Source organism: Aotus nancymaae, unplaced genomic scaffold (assembly GCF_030222135.1).
Source record: "Aotus nancymaae isolate 86718 unplaced genomic scaffold, 86718_ANA_hifiasm-v0.15.2.pri h1tg000038l, whole genome shotgun sequence".
In the NCBI taxonomy this organism is placed as follows: domain Eukaryota; kingdom Metazoa; phylum Chordata; class Mammalia; order Primates; family Aotidae; genus Aotus; species Aotus nancymaae.
In genome coordinates, this window is record NW_026988452.1 from 1,393,674 (window position 1) to 1,417,009 (window position 23,336).

Below are 23,336 nucleotides of genomic sequence, written 5' to 3' on the forward strand. Positions count from 1 at the left end.
GGAACGTGGTCAGGATGACAGTCCTCATCACTGGCCCCTTCTCCCTCTGTGTCCTTCAGGAACGTGGTCAGGATGACAGTCCTCATCACTGGCCCCTTCTCTCCCTCTGTGTCCTTCAGGAGCACAGTCAGGACGACAGTCCTCATCACTGGCCCCTTCTCTCCCTCTGTGTCCTTTGGGAACGCGGTCAGGATGACAGTCCTCATCACTGGCCCCTCCTCTCCCTCTGTGTCCTTCAGGAGCGCGGTCAGGACGACAGTCCTCATCACTGGCTCCTTCTCTCCCTCTGTGTCCTTTGGGAACGCGGTCAGGACGACAGTCCTCATCACTGGCCCCTTCTCTCCCTCTGTGTCCTTCAGGAACGTGGTCAGGATGACAGTCCTCATCACTGGCCCCTTCTCTCCCTCTGTGTCCTTCAGGAGCACAGTCAGGACGACAGTCCTCATCACTGGCCCCTTCTCTCCCTCTGTGTCCTTTGGGAACGCGGTCAGGACGACAGTCCTCATCACTGGCCCCTTCTCTCCCTCTGTGTCCTTTGGGAACGCGGTCAGGACGACAGTCCTCATCACTGGCCCCTTCTCCCTCTGTGTCCTTCAGGAACGTGGTCAGGATGACAGTCCTCATCACTGGCCCCTTCTCTCCCTCTGTGTCCTTCAGGAGCACAGTCAGGACGACAGTCCTCATCACTGGCCCCTTCTCTCCCTCTGTGTCCTTTGGGAACGCGGTCAGGATGACAGTCCTCATCACTGGCCCCTCCTCTCCCTCTGTGTCCTTCAGGAACGCGGTCAGGACGACAGTCCTCATCACTGGCCCCTCCTCTCCCTCTGTGTCCTTCAGGAACGTGGTCAGGATGACAGTCCTCATCACTGGCTCCTTCTCTCCCTCTGTGTCCTTTGGGAACGCGGTCAGGACGACAGTCCTCATCACTGGCCCCTTCTCTCCCTCTGTGTCCTTCAGGAACGTGGTCAGGATGACAGTCCTCATCACTGGCCCCTTCTCTCCCTCTGTGTCCTTCAGGAGCACAGTCAGGACGACAGTCCTCATCACTGGCCCCTTCTCTCCCTCTGTGTCCTTTGGGAACGCGGTCAGGATGACAGTCCTCATCACTGGCCCCTCCTCTCCCTCTGTGTCCTTCAGGAGCGCGGTCAGGACGACAGTCCTCATCACTGGCCCCTCCTCTCCCTGTGTGTCCTTCAGGAGCACAGTCAGGATGACAGTCCTCATCACTGGCCCCTTCTTTCCCTCTGTGTCCTTCAGGAGCACAGTCAGGACGACAGTCCTCATCACTGGCCCCTCCTCTCCCTCTGTGTCCTTCAGGAACGTGGTCAGGACGACAGTCCTCATCACTGGCCCCTTCTCTCCCTCTGTGTCCTTCAGGAGCACGGTCAGGACGACAGTCCTCATCACTGGCCCCTTCTCTCCCTCTGTGTCCTTCAGGAACGTGGTCAGGATGACAGTCCTCATCACTGGCCCCTTCTCTCCCTCTGTGTCCTTTGGGAACACGGTCAGGATGAGAGTCCTCATCACTGGCCCCTTCTCTCCCTCTGTGTCCTTCAGGAGCGCGGTCAGGATGACAGTCCTCATCACTGGCCCTTCCTCTCCCTCTGTGTCCTTCAGGAACGCGGTCAGGATGACAGTCCTCATCACTGGCCCCTTCTCTCCCTCTGTGTCCTTTGGGAACACGGTCAGGATGAGAGTCCTCATCACTGGCCCCTTCTCTCCCTCTGTGTCCTTCAGGAGCGCGGTCAGGACGACAGTCCTCATCACTGGCTCCTTCTCTCCCTCTGTGTCCTTCAGGAACGCGGTCAGGATGACAGTCCTCATCACTGGCCCCTTCTCTCCCTCTGTGTCCTTTGGGAACACGGTCAGGATGAGAGTCCTCATCACTGGCCCCTTCTCTCCCTCTGTGTCCTTCAGGAGCGCGGTCAGGACGACAGTCCTCATCACTGGCTCCTTCTCTCCCTCTGTGTCCTTCAGGAACGCGGTCAGGATGACAGTCCTCATCACTGGCCCCTCCTCTCCCTCTGTGTCCTTTGGGAACGCAGTCAGGACAACAGTCCTCATCACTGGCCCCTTCTCTCCCTCTGTGTCCTTCAGGAACGCGGTCAGGATGACAGTCCTCATCACTCGCCCCTTCTCTCCCTCTGTGTCCTTCAGGAACGCGGTCAGGATGACCTCATCACTGGCCCCTCCTCTCCCTCTGTGTCCTTCAGGAACGCGGTCAGGACGACAGTCCTCATCACTGGCCCCTTCTCTCCCTCTGTGTCCTTCAGGAACGCGGTCAGGACGACAGTCCTCATCACTGGCCCCTTCTCTCCCTCTATGTCCTCCAGGAGAAGTTATTTGTTGACTTGATAAGCTTCAGTCCTTCTGTACAACTTCTCGAAGATGCACTTCCACTTCTAGAATTCACCTTTTATTCTGCCTGAAAGGCTGCCAGGGAGCATCCCAATCGACATGACGCCTACCCCTTCAGCCACAAAAATCAGCGAGGCATCACGCTCTGTGGCACCGCCTGCCTTCCTGACGGGCACTGGTGTGGATGACAAAGCTGGGACACTCCCGCAGCTGGTTCTCCTTTTTCAAGGTGTAGATATGAAATAAAAAACATTTCATTCCCTTACAAGCTTAATCTAGTAATTTAATCGCTTAAAAAAAATCAAACCACGAATAAACCTATGTGCTGAACAAATCACATGACTGGATGACTTCTCTAAAGTTAACGTCAAGGACAAAAGGAAGAGTTGATCCCACACAAAATCCCTTGACCCCAGCTGCCTGAAATTAGCCAGGGGAATGGGAGACACCGCCAGGAACCCCAGCTCTTTCCTGCCCTGTGTCTCACGGGGAGAGTTGCGGTGTTCACAGAGGAAAACTACGAATCATGAAGACGAATGTCCTCGTTTCAAACCTGGTGACTCGGGAATGACATGAGGATGACAACACAGAGTTAACTCATTTCTTCTCAGACTCTCCCCTGATTGCATAAAAGCTTTGTCTTCCCAGCACAAGGAGCTGGGAGGCCCAGTCCCGGCAGAGCACGCTATTGGGGAAAACAGTAGCCATGAGATCTCACGATTCCCAGGGCTCTGAGCACAAAGCTTTTCATCCCAGTTGGGATGTGGGTAATTCTGTAAACTCATGGTCACAGCTTTCGTGCTTGGACGCAGTGGGTGGAGTCAGCCAGAGCTCCTTCCCAGCTTCATCCAGGGCCCTCTCCCCAGAAGAGCTTAGTGACGTTCTCCGAAGGTTTATTTGGTTAAGGAGTGTTGCTGACACACTTTTAAAAAGCCCACTTTGAACACATGCGTCAGCTGGAAAGGAAACGACGTATATACCTACGCTGAGGCTGGGAAAGTGACTAGGCTGGCGAAGATCTGAAATCCTGAAGCCTTCCCGGTTATTTCCATTTTAATACAGCCTACGGGCGACAGACGGTCTCACCTGCCTTCGGAATGACCCAGCACTCAATTTCCCTCAAACTGCTCAGCTCCGCTTGGAAATCACCAGGGAACTTCAGAATCTTCCCCTTAGACTCAGGGAGACACCCGGACCAGGAAGAAGGGCACTGATGTTCTCAGCCACCCAATGGCCCACTTTTTTTTTTTTTAGCAGCCTTTCCTGGTCCCTCTTTAAGATCCCTGCTGGGCCATGCACCTCCAGGATGGGCAGGGGAGCGACACCCATTGTTACAAATAGGAGGCATCAGACTCTGTATTAAAAACAGAACCGCACAATGAGAATGCTTTAATCATCACCCACACAGACGAGCAGAAGCTACAGACAGAGAGCCACTACGGATGGTGCCTGGAACAGAGGTGAGAATGGCCCAAAACTCTGCCTCCGGGAAAGGTGCCAGGTTTACAGGACTTATCATGGTGCCCTCACCAGACCCCTCCTCCTCCTCCTCCTCCTCCTCCTCCTCCGTGGCCGCTGGCAGCTCCTGCATCTCCTCTGGGGAAGCCTGAGGCCGGCTCGGGTAACTTCTGCTGCCTGAGACAGTCACACGTGCTCGGGACCTCTCACCTGAGGTCTCTGGGTTCTGAACTGGCGTGGAGGTAGCTAGGCGCGGGAGAGAAATGTGGTCACCTGTGTCATCTTCTTCAAAGTCGTTAAGGCAGTACACTTCGTCCAGGTCAACGTCCAGCGTCCGGAAGCCCTTGGTGACCACACCGGGCCGGGGGTCCAAGATGCCCCCAAGGTGAGGTTGGGCCAACTGCTGCCAGTGGTGCAGGGTGGCAGAACCTGCAGGAGACCAGGAGGGGAAGAAGGGGACAAGGAGAAGAGAGGCTTAGCATGGAGTCCAGGACAGCGGCTGCTTAGCACCTTCAAAGTGCTCAGCGCGAACCCCAGCAGGGCCCGGGCCTCCCGGTGGACCACAGCGGGAACTTCGGGAGCTGCCCTGACCCTAACCCTACCACAAAACAGTAGCCAAACCCTACCATGCCCAGAAGGGGTGCCACGTTAAGAAATCCACAATTATTTTTTAAGTAAAATCCATACCATAGTATGTGCAAAGGGAGTCTGAGGACAAGGCTTTTATTTTAATCAACCGATGTCAACCCCAACATTCAACACCTTCTCATTTTACAAAATGGAAGGGGAAACACGGCAAGGTAAGCCTCAAACGGGGGGCCACACGTGCTGATTCTATGCCGAACACACACTGCTGGGAACAGGGAAGACACGCGCTCAGGCAGCATAAGATCACATCAAACAGGCCCAGGACCCACAGCAAGAGAAAAGCAGGAAATGAAAGCGGCTCACAGAGGTAAGTGGCAGAAACGACCATCACCCCCTTGACTGAGGTTTTCTAAACTCTGCCAGCAACTTTGAGAGGCTGCTGGGTTAGGGAGACGGAATCAGGTCAGAGAGGTGTGATTTAAGAACACAGTAGGTCCACACAGAGGTCTAACGCAGGGGAGCCCGTGTTCTCCATGACACCAAACCCCAGGACTCAGATGACACCATGCAAGGTCTGTAATGACACTGGAGTGTGTCCCTGAAGACCTCAAGCTGTCACAGGTGCTCTACAAAGAGAAGTGTCCCTAAACCAAGCATGCTCAGGAAACTGAGTGAAGAAGTGTTTTTGCTGAGGGGCATCACAGACCCTGTCGTGCGCCACAGTGTCCTTGCCCGACTTATTTCACAGAGGAACACTTACTAACACCGCATGTGACACCACGCTAGTGCACGGCCCGTGAGGGTGAGGCTGGCAGCTAGCCCCATTCTGCAGATGAAGAAGGCACCCAGATGCGCATGGCCACGCAAATAAATATTCCGTGCTCAAAGGAGAGACTCCCGAAGAGGTTCTCAGGCATTTCCTGCACAAATGGACGCTCGGGCAGCCACCACTGGGTTACCAAGGCTGTGCTTGTTGGGTAGGAAAGAAGCCCTTTAGGATACCAGGCTGCCCTGGGGCGTGAAGACACAGGAGTCGAGGCTGCCAGAAGCCAGCAGCTCAGGAAGTCAAGACAGAAGAGGGGAACGTGGGCAAGCCGAGGCGGGAGGTGGCGGGTGAGGGAGGCCCGTGGTGTGGGCACGGAGTCTGCCATTTCCAAACACCCTTTGGAAATAACGTCTCATGGGACAATCTCAGCCAGAGAGGCTGGGAAGGGATTTAAAAACGAGCAATTTCCAATCCACTTAGGAGGAAGAAGAAGGCGCACACTGCCAGTCATGTTCACAGAGTTCCTAGACGCCCACTTCAAGGTCTATCCCGGTTTTAAGAGTTCACGGGTACAAGAGCAACACACTCCATCTGGATATATTAAATAGAAATAGAAAATACACTAAATTAAAAAAAAAGAATTAGGAAAGAAAGATTATAAGGAAAGAGGGTGTCATATATCTGTTCTCTCACTAGGTGCTAAGACGCATCTAGAGCGATGGTTCTCAACTAGGGACAATTTTGCGCAGTCCCCCGCCCTGGAGACACGTTTGGCTGTCTCAGCTGTGGAGGAATGGCGTCTGGTGCTAACGGCATCTCGCGGGTAAAAGCCAGGGACGCTGCCACATATCCCGCAATGCACAGGGCAGCCCCACAGCAAGGAACGAACTGGGCCCAAATGTCAGCAGGGCTGGCGTTGAGATGCCTCTAGAGCTGAGCTCCTCAACTCTCGGCTGTCTTGAGAATCTGAAGGAAGCTGTGGACCCACTTCCTAAGGAAGCGTGCATGCTAGCAACACGGAGCAGGCGAGCCCGGGGCTGCGCAGACCTGCAGAGAACCCACTTCCTAAGGAAGCATCCATGCTAGCAACACGGAGCAGGCGAGCCCGGGGCTGTGCAGACCTGCAGAGAACCCACTTCCTAAGGAAGCGTGCATGCTAGCAACACGGAGCAGGCGAGCCCGGGGCTGCGCAGACCTGCAGAGAACCCACTTCCTAAGGAAGCATCCATGCTAGCAACACTGAGCAGGCGAGCCCGGGGCTGCGCAGACCTGCAGAGAACCCACTTCCTAAGGAAGCATCCATGCTAGCAACACTGAGCAGGCGAGCCCGGGGCTGCGCAGACCTGCAGAGAACCCACTTCCTAAGGAAGCATCCATGCTAGCAACACTGAGCAGGCGAGCCCGGGGCTGCGCAGACCTGCAGAGAACCCACTTCCTAAGGAAGCATCCATGCTAGCAACACTGAGCAGGCGAGCCCGGGGCTGCGCAGACCTGCAGAGAACCCACTTCCTAAGGAAGCATGCATGCTAGCAACACTGAGCAGGCGAGCCCGGGGCTGCGCAGACCTGCAGAGAACCCACTTCCTAAGGAAGCGTGCATGCTAGCAACACTGAGCAGGCAAGCTCGGGGCTGTGCAGACTTGCAGAGAACCCACTTCCTAAGGAAGCATCCATGCTAGCAACACTGAGCAGGCGAGCCCGGGGCTGCGCAGACCTGCAGAGAACCCACTTCCTAAGGAAGCATCCATGCTAGCAACACTGAGCAGGCGAGCCCGGGGCTGCGCAGACCTGCAGAGAACCCACTTCCTAAGGAAGCATCCATGCTAGCAACACTGAGCAGGTGAGCCCGGGGCTGCGCAGACCTGCAGAGAACCCACTTCCTAAGGAAGCATGCATGCTAGCAACACTGAGCAGGCGAGCCTGGGGCTGCGCAGACTTGCAGAGAACCCACTTCCTAAGGAAGCATGCATGCTAGCAACACTGAGCAGGCGAGCCTGGGGCTGCGCAGACTTGCAGAGAACCCACTTCCTAAGGAAGCATCCATGCTAGCAACACTGAGCAGGCGAGCCCAGGGCTGCGCAGACCTGCAGAGAACCCACTTCCTAAGGAAGCATCCATGTTAGCAACACTGAGCAGGCGAGCCCAGGGCTGCGCAGACCTGCAGAGAACCCACTTCCTAAGGAAGCATCCATGCTAGCAACACGGAGCAGGCGAGCCCGGGGCTGCGCAGACCTGCAGAGAACCCACTTCCTAAGGAAGCGTGCATGCTAGCAACACGGAGCAGGCGAGCCCGGGGCTGCGCAGACCTGCAGAGAACCCACTTCCTAAGGAAGCATGCATGCTAGCAACACGGAGCAGGCGAGCCCGGGGCTGTGCAGACCTGCAGAGAACCCACTTCTTAAGGAAGCATTCATGCTAGCAACATGGAGCAGGCGAGCCCGGGGCTGCGCAGACCTGCAGAGACCGGGTCACCGGCTCCCGAGTCCCACCAGCCACAGCCTCCCTGTGAGCTTCCCTACACCGAGGCAGGCCTGCACGGCACCTTGTTTGACATCTATTACACCAACTCACTCCTCGACACCACCCCAGGAACTAAGTATTATAATTACACACTTTACAGATAGGGGAATGGTGGCTGCCTGAAGTTAGATAACCTTTCAAAGCCACTTAATGAGTGGTGGCATAGCCGGGGTTCAGAACTAAAGACCAGGTTTTCAGGCTGCCACCCATCACAACCCACAGGCCTGAGGACAGGAAGGACACCGGTGTCCCAGCTGCACGAATGGTCAGCAGCAGAATTTCCAGGTGGGTGTCCAGGGCCTGTCAGGAGACAGTCCCGCTGAGAGGCGCTCTCTGCTGTCCCCGGGGACTCCCATTCACCCTGCCTAGCAGGCCCCAGGACGAACGCCTGCCGGCTGTGCAGGTGCATCCCTGATAGGAAAACAGCACCTTGAGAAGTCTTAAAAAGCCACCGTACTATCAAGTTCAGCTTGGGACTGGACACATGGGAGTCTAAGAATGACGAGAAAGCCCTGGTACAATATGCCCACGTCCCCTCTACTTTTGGAAGGGAAAAAGGGGGTACGCCAATAGACTCTGGAAGGTGAAGAACCCTGGTAAGGAGATGCCGAAGCCCCTCGTCCTTCTGAAGGGAGGACGTCTACGATTCCCTGGGAGAGAACCCAGGGAGGCTGGAGGTCTTCGCCCCGACAGCAGTCTAGGCCTTTCTCCTCCAACTGTTTAACAGGCTGCCCCTCCCCTCCCTCCCCCTGCCTGCTCCCAAGGATGGGCTGGAAAGAGAGAAGTGAGGCTGTGAAGGGTCTGCTGTAGGAGGCCACAGAAATGCGTGGAATTACTTGCATTCTCTGACACTCCACAGCCAAGGAAACTCAGTGAAATTACAACTAAAACATTACGTGGAAAGAAACATCGTCCTCAGATTTCTATCCCATGCCTTGGGCATCCTTTACTCACGTAAGAACAGCCAACTGTTACTGGGCATTTGCTGAGTGCCAGGCACTTTTCTGAGGTCTGCATTTATAACTCACTTCATCTGCACGTTATCGCTGCTGTCCGCACTTTGCAGATGAGGAAGCTGGAGTACAGGAAGGAAAGTCACTTGCTAGCGGCTGTGTGTCTGGCAAGTGGCTGACTGATCCGGGACTGACAGCAAGGCTGGCTTAACCCTCAGCAGTGAGAGGTCTCACACATGAGAATTTCCAAAACCTGGTCAATAACACACCCGAATGTCTTTCCAGACACCCATGCAGGTGGTTGTGCTATTTTAGTTCTGTCATGCTGCGGGGCTCGTGGACTATCTCCACTCCTGGCTGGTTCCAAGGCCCCGGGGGGTTTGCCAAGCCCGTCAACTGGGCAGGACACCTCATGCCTCACCTCCCTGCTGCTGCCTAAGCCATGTGGGAATTCTACCAATCTCCTGGCTGCCTGGAGTCCTTCCTCTGATACAAGAAGGTATGTGAATTAAAACATCAAGATGAATTGCATCTCATTCAGAACCGATGTTGCCTCTTTCCCATCCATTTCTCCAGCTCGTTCCCCAGCCTGGCTTCCTTTCCTTGCCAGACACTGTAAAATGAGCTATCTCCCATTACCAGTTCAAGACCTGCTCACTCCTCCCACACACAAAAGCCAGGCACCCGGGGCAAGGGAAGGGAGAAAGCTTCATCTCCTGGCGGGCCCCAAGGTAAAGTTCAATGGGAAATGGGCATGGGCAGCAGGGAGAACTAACTAGGGTCATTGCCTCTTTCCCCTCTGCTCTCCTTCCACACCCTGGTGTTCCAGCTACAACATTTTCAAATCCTCAGAAGAGAGGAAACCCCACAATCTACTAACGTCAGGGGAGCATCAGGGCTCAGACACTAGAACGAAGCCTGCTGGATAAGGTACAGCTCCCCAGTGTAGCCTTTCCCTTAATTACATGTTATCTATCCGGACATGTTGCCTTGGTTATGATTAATCAGAAAGGAAGAGCAAATTCCAGGAAGAAAGCACTGCCCGCCTCAGTCTTTGTGACACAGACCTCCTTCTAGTCTGAATGTTCTGTTTGTTCTTCACCTGCTTGAAACTGGTCAGGCAAGATGGAGAGACAAGCGTGTGCTAACACTCTTAAACACCTGGCTGTTTCAGCTGCCACGGTAAGCAGAGGGCAAGATGAATTAAACAGCTAAGGGAGCCAGGCGGAAGACACTGATTGGCTACCTGCTCTGATCGCGGCCAGCAGTCTCCAGGGACCGCACCTCAGGTACGTTCACCTGGGCTGCTGGTGATCATGGGAATCTTATTAGCTTCTCAGGAGGCCAAGAGAAGGAGATAATTTAAGAATATGACCCTAAAGCTGGTCCAGATCTCAACACGAGTAACTCAGCCCTACAGACCTGGATGGGAGCAAGTTTGGGAAACCAGAATTTTAATAAGCACCTACTAGATGCCAGGCACGAGATAAAACACTTCACATTTACTCCTACCACAAGCCGGTTTGGTAGCCATCAGCCTATTTCACAACCACAACTAAAGAAAACAAGGCTCAGAAAGTGGCGTAATTTACCCAGTGTCACAGTCAGAGCCATACTGAACCTGGCCCAGGCTGACTTCCGCATCAGCTCCCCGTCTTATCTTATTAAACATGGTAACCAAAAAACAGCTGTGGAGGAGAGGGGAAGAAGAAAATACTGGTTGTATTTTAAACAGCTAGGAAGCCTGAGCCAGGTGTGCTGACTCGCCTGTAATTCCAACACTTTGGGAGGCTGAGGTGGAAGGATCACTTGAGGCCAGGAGTTCAAGACCAGCCTGGGCAACATAGTAAGACTCTGTCTCTACAAATAAATAAATCAGCCAGGCGTGGTGATGCACTCCTGTAGTCCCAGCTACTTGGAAAGCTGAGGCGGGAGGATTGCTTGAGCCCAGAAATTCAAGGTTGCAGTGAGCTATGATCACACCTCTGTACTGCAGCCCGGGTGACAGAGCGAGACCCTGTCTCAAAATAGAAATAAATAGATAAACGGCTAAGAAGTCAGAGAACTCCAAATGGAGCCAAAAGGATCTATATCATGAGGTTGTGTTATAGTCACTATGATAAGACATAACTTTGTCATGGTATTGATTTAGCCTCCTGGGTAGGAGAGAACTCTAGATGAAATGCATCTTGCTAATCTAACAGGATTTCCTATTGTCCTATTAGCTAATCACAAAAATACTACCAAGTCACAAAATTAAAAGAAATAAAGCCAAACTGTGTGCTTTGAAAATGAATCCAAAAACATATTCTTAGATGATCTAATGAAACACAGTCAAATGCAGAAAGCAGACAAGACAGAGATGATAAATTCCCATGATCTCTGAGTGACAAAGGAGAACAAAGAAAAGAAAGGCAGAAAGTAAAATTGCAGAAATGAAAGATTTTATTGAAAGAAGAACAGACACAATGTGAATCAGGAAACAGTCACCAAGCTTACAACTAAATAAACAGTTAAAAAGTAAGCCGCACCTCTTCTGAACTCTGAGAAGGACCCAATTATACAATTTTAAAGTAATAATGAAAACAAACCAGCCCGCCCTCCTCCTCTGGGGACTAAGGAACCCAGTCAAGTCTTGGGTCTCCAAGAAGCGCAGCCGTATCTTACAGCATATGCCTCTCACAGGGGCAGCACTGCTCCGCGGGGCAGACACAGGCTCTTTCAAGGTGAACATGGTTAGATTCTTTTTCATTTTCACATCACGGAAACACTGTTGATGTATACCGTATGTAGATATACATATAGTACATAAACAATATATCCGTGGTATTAGAACGTCATAGGGGGTGATTAGCAAAAAACGTCCAAGGAGGCTCCTTAGCGGGGACAATAATTTTTAAAAAGCTGGGAAACGCTGCCTTACAGAAGTTCTAATTTGGCTTCGTATCATAAGTGTTAATACAGAGTTTTAAAACACCTTCTCAAACTTATATGGCTTTTCAAACTAAAGGGGTAAAAAATGAAAAATAGAAACACTTGCTGGCTCTTGGCAGGGTGGTATTAGGTAGAGGGAAAACCTTTTGTAAGTGCCTAAACTCAAAAAAAAGAACAAAAAAAAAGGAGGCAGGAAAAGAGAGAGGGAGAGAGGGTGGGGGGAAGAAGTTTTTCCGAGTTTCACCGTCTGAGGTGCCCCTGATAGCAAAGCATGAGCTGCCCCTGGAAAAGGATGGCTTAAGGAGGTAGAAACTCACTCGTCTCCACAGCCACCCCTTCCTGGGCTCCAAACTGTAGATTCTAGGAGCCGAGCTCAAAACATACTGCATCTGCCGAAAGCCACAAGCTTGTTATATGAAGATCAAATCAGAACACATAAGCCCACAAATCACATTTGGGTGGTTATGGGGGAAAAAATCTCCATTTAATAGAGTGTGCTTGGCACTTCTCCCTGACACCAAACCTTCGGATTCGCTAAAGCATTAATTCTCTGCGTTCCTCACACCCACGGCAAAACCTAATGAATTTCTGAACCTGTTAGCAGTGCCACTACTGCTTCAAAACGTTTTAATTTCTAAGGTTCTAAAAGCAAAGGGAAGAACTAGAGGACCACAGTGCATGGGCTTGTCTTTCCTTGGCAGGCCTGGTGGCCTGTGTGTGCACTGTCGCACCTGCCAGCCAGAGCGGGGGCACGAGGTCTAGGCTGAGCGCCACCCTAGAGGAACTCAAACCAGCAGCGAGGGTCGCTGTCGCGGAAGAAGAAGGAGTAGGCGTGACAGAGGTGCCCCGCCCTGCGCAGGTGGATCAGGGACCACAGGGAGTCGCCCAGGAGGACGGAGAGGGGCCGAGGCCCCGTGCCATCACCTTCCAGTGGCTTCACGATCTGCAGCTTCTCGGGCAGGTAGGAGCGGCTGCTGAAGGACATGCCGGAGAAGCCGGTGAACTCGGAGAAGCGGGAGTGGGTGCCCAGGGACATGATGCTCTCGGTGGGTGTGAGGGAGCCGCTGCGGGGCTCGCCCTTCTCCGCCAGCTCCTGGAGCTTCCTCTCTTGCTCCTCCTCAAAGAACCTCCTCTCCGAGAGGTAGTTCTCCCGGCGCAGGGACAGCCGCCTCAGCGCCGTCTCCAGGTCGTGGGAGCCAGGGGTGCCCGGCGTCCCCGGCTTCTTACTTCGCTCCTCATTTCTGGAAGAAGACACGGGCGTGAGGGTGGAACGTAAGCAGGGCTCCAGGGCACAGCAGCGGCCATCCCCGGGGCTGCAGGACTCTCCACGGGAACCAAGGCCAGCAGCTGACATTCAGGCAAAAGGGGGACAAATGCGTGTCCAGAGCTACTCCTGCCAGGGGTCTTTTCGAGGGGGTGGAGGTGGGGGGACTGAGGATGAGTATTTGCACACAGACTGAGTCAGTTCAGTCCCTCTACACACCTCCCTGAAGAACCTGTAGGAAGAGCCTGCAGGCTGCTGTTCCTGGCTGCCAGAAGGGAGCGGGTTTAAGGGACGCTTCTCTCTCCCCTTGAGGGAAAGGAGCCCAGACCCCGACTCTGAACAAAACCTGCTCCAACCAGGGAGGCTCCTGTCTGTGTGATCCAACTGGTCAGGAAGAATCAATTTTATTAGGTCAGAGAAAAAGGGCACACAAAGTGCACAATGGGTGTGTGTGTGAGTGTGTGTGTGTGTGTTTGTAAGGGCACACAAAGTGCACAATGGGGGTGTGTGTGTGTGAGAGTCTGTGTGAGGTGTGAGTGTGTGTGGGTGTGTGCGTGTGTGTTGGTGTGTGTGTGTGTGCGCGCGCGTGCAAGCTCGTGTCTGCCTGTCTGCCTTCAGGACAAAGAGGAACTCACCACTCCTGAAGAAAGCACAGCCCTGGGCACCCTGGCCCCCCTGCACCCCACCCTCTGCACCTTGTGACCACATTCCAGTCACAAGACAGCCTTGTCTTCCTCACTCATTCCAACATCCAAGCTACAAAGTGGTCACAAAACAAATGTCTATTCTGTAGCCTTACCATGAAGATTAACAAAAAAATATTCATTAATCCTCCCCTCAAGCACTTCACAGCATAGACTTTCCAGTATTATCTTGTTATACGACTTTAAGCCGATTAAAATATCACATCGAGGACAGGCCCGGGCTCAGTGGGTAGGTAGAACAGATTTGGAGAACTGGAAGGTCTGCATTTTTTTTTTTTTTTGGAGACAGAGTCTCATTCTGTCACCCAGGCTGGAGGGCAGTGGTGCAATTATCAGCTGGCTGCAACCTCTGCCTCCCGGGTTCAAGCAATTATCCTGCCTCAGCCTCCCGAGTAGCTGAGATTACCCGCCACCACACCCACTAATTTTTTGTATTTTTAGTAGAGATGGGGTTTTGCCATGTTGCCCAGGATGGTCTCAAACTCCTGAGCTCAGGCGATCCGTCCACCTTGGCCTCCCAAAGCGCTGGGATTACAGGCGTGAGCCACCGCGCCCGGCCAGGTCTGTATTTTTCAGGCAATTCTCATCCGCCCCCCTCTTAACAATGACTGAGCCCGCAGGCAATCCATACCGCTCCTCACCCCGAAACAGAGAAGCGAAAGCTCGCAGCGTGCTCACCCCAGCTCGGCGGCCTCTGTTTCCAGAATGATGCTGTTGGTCTTGTTGTCGAGGACCACGTTGCCGACGTCGCTGCCGTAGAAGCTGGACCGGGGGGTGCTGACGCAGCTGGACAGGAGGGAGTGCGTGGCCGAGGACTGGTTGGAGCCGGGGATGTTCATGGGGGAAGGAGTCAGAGACCTCTGCCTGACGACCTGGTTGATGCTCCTCACGGTCTCAAAGACGCGCTTCTGGTGACTAGGGAGAAGGCACCGCACCGTGAGTGAGCCCACGTGGGGACGACCCGGGAGTTTCACCTCCAGAACCATCAACTGAGGAGCCGGAAAGACACCTGGCCGTGCGTCCCTAGCGGCCCACTATCCTGCGCCTACCTTGTGTTTCTTAGGGTGTGGGTTGCCTCCGTCACAATGTGAAACTTGAGAGATTTAACACCCACTCAATCCAGACTTGAACACCTGGTTGAACCCCAAGGGCGATGCTAGTGAAACCGCGTTTCACATCCCTAAAGCTTAACCTACAAATAAACACACTTCAGTGTGACTTTGTCTCCTAGTTTGCTCTTTTCACAATCGCTAGGAAGCGTGCTGCAGCAGGGACGTGTTCACTGCTCGGCTCATCGCAGAGATTCAGCCGATACTTACAGAATGCGTATCTGTCGAACATTCACAGAGGAAGAGCAAGACTCAGAGGCAGTCTTAAACCTCTATAATGAGATGGTAAATACTAGATCTGCCTGTTTTTGGAAAGCGCTATTTTAGGAACAGAACCACACTGTGACGCTCACTTGTCCCCTTTTAAAGAGAAAAGGGTGTGCATGTTTCTGAGATGGCTACTTCCTTCTGGGCTGCAGAGGATGTCACACATATACTGAAGTTCACTTGGACGCTTGTCACTCCCAGGGTCTCACTAAAGTTCCATCCATGAAGTCCGGGTTCAGAGAAAACACAATGAAACCTGGTTCACAGGTTCCTTACGAGCACCTCGGGGCAGGCTAAGCACAGAGCTGCATTAGGAAGAGAGACGGGGGAAGCTCATACCCCAGGTGTGTTCAGAAGGGGACGGAAGCCTTGCACAAAATCTCTAGGAATTCTCTGAATCTCATATTACATTGCTTTTAATTTTTTCAAAAATGTTTTCCACTGAAAGGAAAGATAAAAACGTGCAGCTATGCCAAGATGAAGCTTGTGTTAAAAGAGATGGGAAACACGTATCTCCCTTTCTAGGACTTTCTGTAAGTTCAAAATTTGTCTTCAAAACCTAAGAAGAAGAGGAGCACAGGGGCTCACGGGCCAGTGACTCACACCTCTAATCCCAGCACTTTGGGGAGGCCAAGGCAGGAGGATCACTTGAGGCCAGGAGTTTGAGATCAGCCTGGGCAACACAGTGAAGCCCCATGTCCACAGAAGATTTTTAAAAATTAGCTGGAAGTGGTGGCATGCACCTGCAGTCCCAGCTACTCAAGAGGCTGAAACAGCAGGATCACTTGTGCCCAGGAGTTCGAGGCTGCAGTGAGCCATGATCACACCACTGCACTCCAGTGTGGGTAACAGAGACACTCCATCTCTAAAAAATAAATAAATAAAAGTTAACACGAACAAAAGCTAATCAGAGGACCTGAGGGATGCCGTCAGCTGTGTTCTATCATTTCCCTTAATCTGGACTGGGAAGGACAAGAGTCAATCACTGTTGGTACCCAGAACCCCAACGCTGCTAGGTTTTGAACACCACAGGTCACGAGTTTGCCTCTGGGAAGCTCGGAACTGTAAAAACCGGCCATACGTGATGTCTGGAGACTCGGCCTCTTCCAGCTGCAGCTCCTTGCGCATGGTTCCCTCAATCTCCGCTGCCAAGGAGTCCTGGGAAAACCAGAAGACGAATGTTAAGTGGGCGCCGGTTCAAACGCTCTGTCTCTGAGACAGGCACGCGGCCAGGGGCGCCGTGGAGAGCACGCCAAGGCAGCAGAAGCCCAGTCTCCCCGCAACGCAAGGTGAACCGCACTCTCTGCTGTCAGAGACCCTCGCTGAGCGTTCGCCGGGCAGGTTCTGAGCACGGCAGCGCCACCGGGCACGGAGCGTACAGCTGCTGACTCACCTGCCGTTAGGTGTCTAAAGCAAACTCTCTGCTCCCTTGGCCAAACCACGGAGCTGCAACCATGGCCACAAGGCGGGATGCGGAGCTTACCGGGGAGGGCGATGCATTCACAGTGATGGGGACAGGTGAATTTCCAAATACCTCTGAGCGTACAGTGAGATGTGGCACCTCAGTCCACACAGGCCACACAAAGCTACTGTCCCGCTCGTCTACAGGGTCTGTCACACGCCCTCTCTGTCAAAGATTTTGACAGAGAATAGACAAGTGCTTCCAACTTTGGCTCCTAGGGAAGCCTTTCCCACCTCCAAAGGGCAGTCTGGCTCTGGGCTGGCGAGGTCTCACACGCATGGCCTGAGTCACGCACACTGACATCTCCAGGTCTCCGCTCTCATCCTCCCTGTCCTCCTGCAAGGGAAGTTCCTTTCCTCGCCAACCACCCACGGCCCACCCACCTTTTAATGACCTGCCCAGGAAATGCAGGGTTCCTGCTTCCACTAGGAATCTGCATTTCTTCGGAAGCAGACACTAAACACAGGAAGTCTTTGCCACTTTCAACAGCTCACATACTTCTCTCTCCAGCTTTGTGGGGCAGGGGAAGCCACTAGCCAGGGGTGGCTAGTGAGCACATGAAATGTGGTGTGTGACTGAGGACCTGAACTCATAATTATCTATTAATTTAATTGATTTAAATTTGCATAGCCACATGTGGCCAGTGGCTTCCCAGCAGACGGCGCCTGGGGCCGTGTCTCTGTGGCCTCACAGTCCACGGGGATGCTCCAGTCTGGAGGCTGGAACCCAGTGAGGAGACGCCACAGGAGCCAGCGGGAAGCTCGATGAATAAAGGGCTAGCAGGCGTGCTCTCAACCCTTATTCACAAATGTGCATTTTATTCTGTAATTATTACCCACAGATCGCAATTAAACATGATGTCTAGTAAGGGCTTCTCTAGGTGAGTCTGACATCTTTTAAGCCAGCCTATTTTTTTAATACTGTTATTCACCATATAATTGACAAACAGAGAGGAAAGGGCCTTCATACACCTTAAGAAAAATGAAGTGTCAAATTACTACAGTCGGCCGTCCGTATCTGTGGGTTCCTCAGACTCAACTAATCTTAGATAGAAAATTTGGGGGTAAAAAACAAAAAATAATAAAAATTTAAAAATCGGTACAGTATAACAACTATTTACATGGCATTTACAGTGTATGAGGTATTGCCAGTAATCTAGAGATGATTTTTTGTATGTGGACGAGCATGCAAAGGTTATAAGCAAACACGATGCTCTTTCACATCAGGGACTGAGGCATTGGAGGATTTTGGTATCTGCAGGGGTCCTGGAACCAATCGCCCTCAGATACTGAGGAATGACTAATTCCACAGCCACACTGAGATAAAGCCACGTGCAGGCCCTGTGACTTGCTTACGGCCACGACCCTCTCCCCTCCGGCAAAGCAGGCAAGTCTGTGGACCCCTTCTCAGAATAATGTTTTTAGGCAAATAAAATGAGGATTATAAAAGAAGGCAGATATATATCAATATAACTGTGTGTGTGTGTGTGTGTCTGTGTGTGTGTGTGAGAGAGAGAGAGGGGGAGAGGGAGAGGGGAGTTCAGGACCAGTTATTGCTGTCATTTTGAAGTGGAGATCAGCATCCGTGGGGTGTGAGGCACCTGTAGCAACACCACAGGGCCCAGCAAGGTGGCTCGCGCCTGTAATCCCAACACTTTAGGAGGGTGAGGTGGGTGGATCACCTGAGATCAGGAGTTCAAGACCTGCCTGGCCAACTTGGTGAAACCCCATCTCTACTAAAAATACAAAAATTAGCCGGGCGTGGTGCTGGGAGCCTGTAATTCCAGCTACTCAGGAGGCTGAGGCAGGAGAATCACTTCAACCCGTGAGGCAGAGGTTGCACTGCAGCCTGGGCGACAGAGCAAGACTCCGTCTCAAAAAAGAAAAAAAAAAAGAAATGTGCCATAAAAATACCTGTGATTTCTAATGATGACAAAGTCACAGGAGTGCTAATATCACGGTGGCTTGGCGACCTTCATGAAGCAGGAAATATTGAGTACAATTAAGAACTAATTTCACAGGCCCCCCGAATTTGGTCTGTAAATCCCAGATGAACTCCTGCCATAAGGCAAGAAAACTGGAACACAGCTGTGTAAAAACTGCTACTCACTGTTCCATTCAGCGATTAGAACAGCCAGGAGCAAAAGAGGCAGATCCGGGCGATGTGCATGGTGCAGTCTGCAGACTGCTGTAAATACCTTTAATGCATGATGCACTAAAAAACAGCCATCTTCAACAACTGGGCTGTGCCAAGAGCTACAGAAAAAGGCAAACAAAAACTTCACCTCAGCAAATACGAAAGCTGAGAATCCCTCAGAAGAAACTGAAGTGGAAGTTTCGAGTCGACTTTTCTCACGCAATAGTTTAGTTTTCAAAGAGAGGTCCGTCCTTGGGAGCGGGGAAGGCAGCGGAGTGGATCTTGGTGCCCAGGAAACGCGACGGTGTCAGGAGCTCACCGCACCGAGATGAGAAGCCAGGAAGGAGGGAACCCCGCCCGGCAAAGAGCCTGCAGCGTGGGAGCCAAGCGCGGTTAGCGCTAGATCAGGGAACTCGGGGGACTGAATATTCTTTGCTGCTTTTACTGAGATTCCTGGAATCACTGATCGCCCATCTGTGCCTTAGAAAGCTGACTATATGTCTTTCTTGTTGGTTTCCCTGAGATTTCAGTGAAGTTTCCTGCCGGTGGGGTACAGGGGTGGTGGCTGTTCCAGCCTGACTTTGATGCGTGAAAGCAAAGAAGAAAAAAGACATGATTTAGGGAAAGTGGGCCAGACAACAAGGAGGGACAGGGGTCGGCAACAGGGGCCGAAGGGAAAGAGCGCCAAGGCAAGGCCGAGTTCAGAAGGGACAGAATCTCACAAGCGTTCGTGCAGCCATCCACTCCCATCTCACTTGGGGGAGTGGCTCTCGAAAGCGCTTCTCTCCTCAGACAGCATTTAGCATTCATCAAACCATGGAAATGGAGCCTGAACGTACAGGAGTTCTTGAGCTTGTCCTTCAGGCCATCAGATCCATCTAAACGTAATGTCCATTAAATGTCTACAATTCTACAACATACCCAGCGCTAGGCTAGGTACAGAGTATTACAAGAGGAAGGGGGAAGAGTTACAAAGAAGACAGGGTCCCCACCTTCCAGGGGCTTTAGTCTGATAGAAGATGACATGAGGAAGCTCATTCCCCTGTAACACTTCTTCACAGGGCAGTGATCAGCCATGGGGTTCAGCCCCGTGCTGCCCAATTTCCACAAGGAGAGCAGCCTCCTGGAAAACGCCCTTGTCAATCACGTTCCCCAAAGCATATGAGGCAAATGAGGCCAGGGCTAAAAAATTAGACGGTAGTAAAATCATATGAAGAATGTAGCTGAGTGTACGGCTCACTCCTGTACCCCTAGCATTTTGGGAGACTGAGGTGAGAGGACCACTTGAGGCCAGGAGTTCAAGACCAGGCTGGACAATGGAGCGGGACCCTATCTCTATTTTTGAAAGGAAGAAAGGAGAGAGAGCAAGTGAGAGAGAGAGTATTGTCAGCCTAAGCACAGAGAGAATTCTGTTTTTCAGATCACAGATACTGAAACTCACCAAGGGAATGATTAATAAGTGTACAAAGAATCAGCAGACCTGGAAGGGCATTTAAAAAATTCTGGAATATACTTATGAGGCCAAAACAGCACACACTCCAATGTCAGAATTAAAAAAAAAAAAAAAAAACACCTCAGGAACAGGGTGAGTATCCCTTATGCAGAATACCTGGGGCCAGTAGTGCTTGAGATTTGGGGATATTTCCAGAATATACATCAACCGAACATACCTAATCTGAACATCTGAAATCCAAAATGCTCCAACGACCGTTTCCTTGAGCATCGTGTCAGCGCTCAAGGAGTTCTGGACTGTGAAGCATTTCGGATCAGAGGTGCTCGACCTGTATGTATCAGGTCTTCCAATACCTGAGGTTCCTGCTAAAGCAAGATCCTGCGACATTTAGCTTTTAATGGCAGGAGCAGAAAAGACCACAGATTTAGAGGAATGGAAAGGACCGACGTGTCTTACGTATTTGAGAAACCACCAGACTCAAGCATCCTTGATTCAGACTTAGATCTGAACTGAGCAATGAGAAGCGAACTGTAAACACCCAACTCCAGTGGCCGGAATGTCCGACACAGCTCCCATCACTGTCCCCCTGCTGTCCTCTGGCCGGGAAGAAGGCATCGCTCACCACGGGAAACAGACCCAGCACCCAACTCCAGTGGCCGGAACGTCCGACACAGCTCCCATCACTGTCCCCCTGCTTTCCTCCGGCCGGGAAGAAGGCACCGCTCACCACGGAAAACAGACCCAGCACCCAACTCCAGTGGCCGGAATGTCCGACACAGCTCCCATCACTGTCCCCCTGCTTTCCTCCGGCCGGGAAGAAGGCACCGCTCACCACGGAAAACAGACCCAGCACCCAACTCCAGTGGCCGGAACGTCCGACACAGCTCCCATCACTGTCCCCCTGCTGTGCTCCGGCCGGGAAGAAGGCACCGCTCACCACAGGAAACAGACCCAGCACCCAACTCCAGTGGCCGGAATGTCCGACACAGCTCCCATCGCTGTTCCCCTGCTGTGCTCCGGCCGGGAAGAAGGCACCGCTCACCATGGGAAACAGCCCCAGCGAGTGGTAACGCCGGGACGTGGTGCTGGGCACCGTCTTGTTCCGGAGATTCTTCAGCTCCTCCTGCGCCTCGTGCAGCATCTCCATGCACTCGGCATACTTGTCCTCCAGCTCGCGCAGCTGCAGGAGCAAAGACACAGAGGGTCAGGGTCTCCCGGGCACCCAGGTGTGCACATGTCTGCCCATCTGAGGGCCGGAAAGACACCAACAGAGTCCCCAGCACGTGTAGAACCAGCTGCCCTGTGGGCCTCTGGCCAAATTACAGAATTTTCAAAGCCTTGCTTTTTCTCTGACCTGAGGCAAGCTTACAGACTCAGAAACCTCCTAAAATACCAACAGCGGGCAAATGAAATAAAACCAACTTCATGCAAAAGAAAAATCAGACTACCCATGATGGCTTACATCTGTAATCTCAGCCCTTGCCCTTTGGGAGGGCAAGGCAGGCAGATCACTTCAGCCCAGGAGTTGAGACCAGCCGGGACAACATGGCAAAACGCCATCTTTACAAAAGAACAAAAATTAGGTGGGGATATTGCCCACACCTGTAATCCCAGACACTCAGGAAGATCACCTGAGCCTGGGGAGGGAGAGGCTGCAGTGAGCCATGGTCATGCCACTGTACTCCAGCCTGAGTGACATATGAGATCCTGTCTCAAAAAAAAGAGAAAGAAAATCGTCACACCCATGTTTCAAGCCACAGCTGTGCGTGAGATTCCTCTCCCAGAGTGCTCTGTGTGGCTCTGTTTCATTTCTCTGAACATGTTTTGGGCACCTGCACCTAGTCAGCACCACCCCACAGGTGTTCAGAACCAGCATCCGTGCCAGTGGGTACAGAATCAAGATGCGACTGGGTTTACTATGCCACGAATAAAAATGAAATGAAATTCAAAATAAAAACGGTGGTTACGACGGAAGGGACTGTTGCTGTCGGGGAAGGCTGGTCCGCCTCCGCTGCAGTCAGAGGCGCTGCAGGAACGAGGGGTGCTCACCTCGGCCGTGAGCTGCCGCTGGGCATCCTTCGCAGCCCCCAGATGCTGCACGAGCTCTTCATTTTCCACCGCGCACTACAGCATGGCAAAGACAGAACATTTTCTAAGACACTCAGATTGTCCAACTTTCCCCCTCATTAACCTAATCCACGAGGATCTCCTCGCTTTCTACGAGGACATGCTCATCTCATATTCAAGTTCTGTTTTTCATATGATTTTGAAGGTAAAGTCTTTCCTAGATCCACATCCGTTCTCTATAGCCCTCCACCCCATCCCCCACTTCCAAAGCTCGCTGGACGCACTCTACCCTACACCAACGGCAAAGCCAATTTTGTTGCCTCTTCTTAAATCTGAAGAGGATTCTGCTCTCTTGCAGAACATACCTCGTGCACTGTGTAAAAACAAACACGAGACTAGATGATCCCTGAGTTAAACTCCAAAAGTTCATATTTACAGCATCTTTTTAATGAGTTCAAATGATTTTAGGAGATAAGAGGTCACAACTGAGACTCGTCACCCGTTCAGGGTGATCAGTTTTATACTAGTGAGCCCACTAAGCTTTTTCTGCAAACGGACAACGCAAACTGCTAAGATGTGAAACGGAAGGGCGCTGTCTTCCGGAGTAAGCGTCTCTTCCCCATCTCGGCATGGCCATTGTATCAGCCAGAGGAACACAGAAGCCTTACAGCTTTTGCCTTTTTCTGCAGATCCACTATTTGCGACAGCAAGTGTGTGATCTCCTCCTGCTGCCGGGCAGCATCTTCTGTCTTCTTGGCCAATTCCTCTGAGATACTAGCAATCTGGACATTGGCATCCCCTTTGACAAGGAAAGAATCAGAAGAGCAAGTCAGAAAACCACACATGCAGACCCAGAGAGAAAAGTTTCTATGCGCTTTGCACAGGAAAAACCATGGTTATTACTAGACAGCTGGAGTGGAGAGGGTGCAGGAAGAAGGAACTCACAGTGACCATTTTCCCACATGGAGAAGCAAAGCAGCTTCTGCAGGGCTCAGAAAAAGCAGCTCACCCCATTAGCTGTCACTCCTGGACTCAGCGTGGGGCCCCAAGCCCACCCTTTGCTCTGGGGACACCAAGGCTGTGTCCCCAGAACAAAGCAGGGAGGCTCCGGGGGTCAGATAGAAAGTGACAAGACATGAGTGCACCTGGCCAAATCCTTACATTCCACACGTGAGCAATCCATGAGACCAAACAGGCACCCGCTGCTGTGCCCAGTTCTAGAAAGGAACTTCTGCCTGCACAGCGCAATCCCTTGGGGTTTCCAACCCATATTCAGAGTGAGCACTCATTCAGCTAGA

At 52.2% G+C, this 23,336-nt stretch overlaps 1 protein-coding gene across 13 annotated transcripts in view; it reads right to left on the reverse strand.

Moving 5' to 3' along the window:
* Positions 1-23,336, reverse strand: part of TRAK1 (trafficking kinesin protein 1) — a 211,292-nt gene that overhangs the window by 16,933 nt on the left and 171,023 nt on the right. For 6 of the 13 annotated variants that reach the window (XM_021666616.2, XM_021666612.2, XM_021666615.2 and 3 more), the window contains 7 exons: positions 22,707-22,837; positions 22,021-22,095; positions 21,014-21,151; positions 16,002-16,078; positions 14,223-14,459; positions 12,501-12,817; positions 3,889-4,245 (listed from right to left, as the gene is read on the reverse strand). In XM_021666616.2, coding sequence (XP_021522291.1) covers positions 3,889-4,245; positions 12,501-12,817; positions 14,223-14,459; positions 16,002-16,078; positions 21,014-21,151; positions 22,021-22,095; positions 22,707-22,837 — 1,332 coding nt within the window. The remainder of the gene's footprint in view (positions 1-3,888; positions 4,246-12,500; positions 12,818-14,222; positions 14,460-16,001; positions 16,079-21,013; positions 21,152-22,020; positions 22,096-22,706; positions 22,838-23,336) is intronic. The other 7 variants (XM_064360099.1, XM_064360106.1, XM_064360102.1 and 4 more) reach the window with 2 other exon arrangements.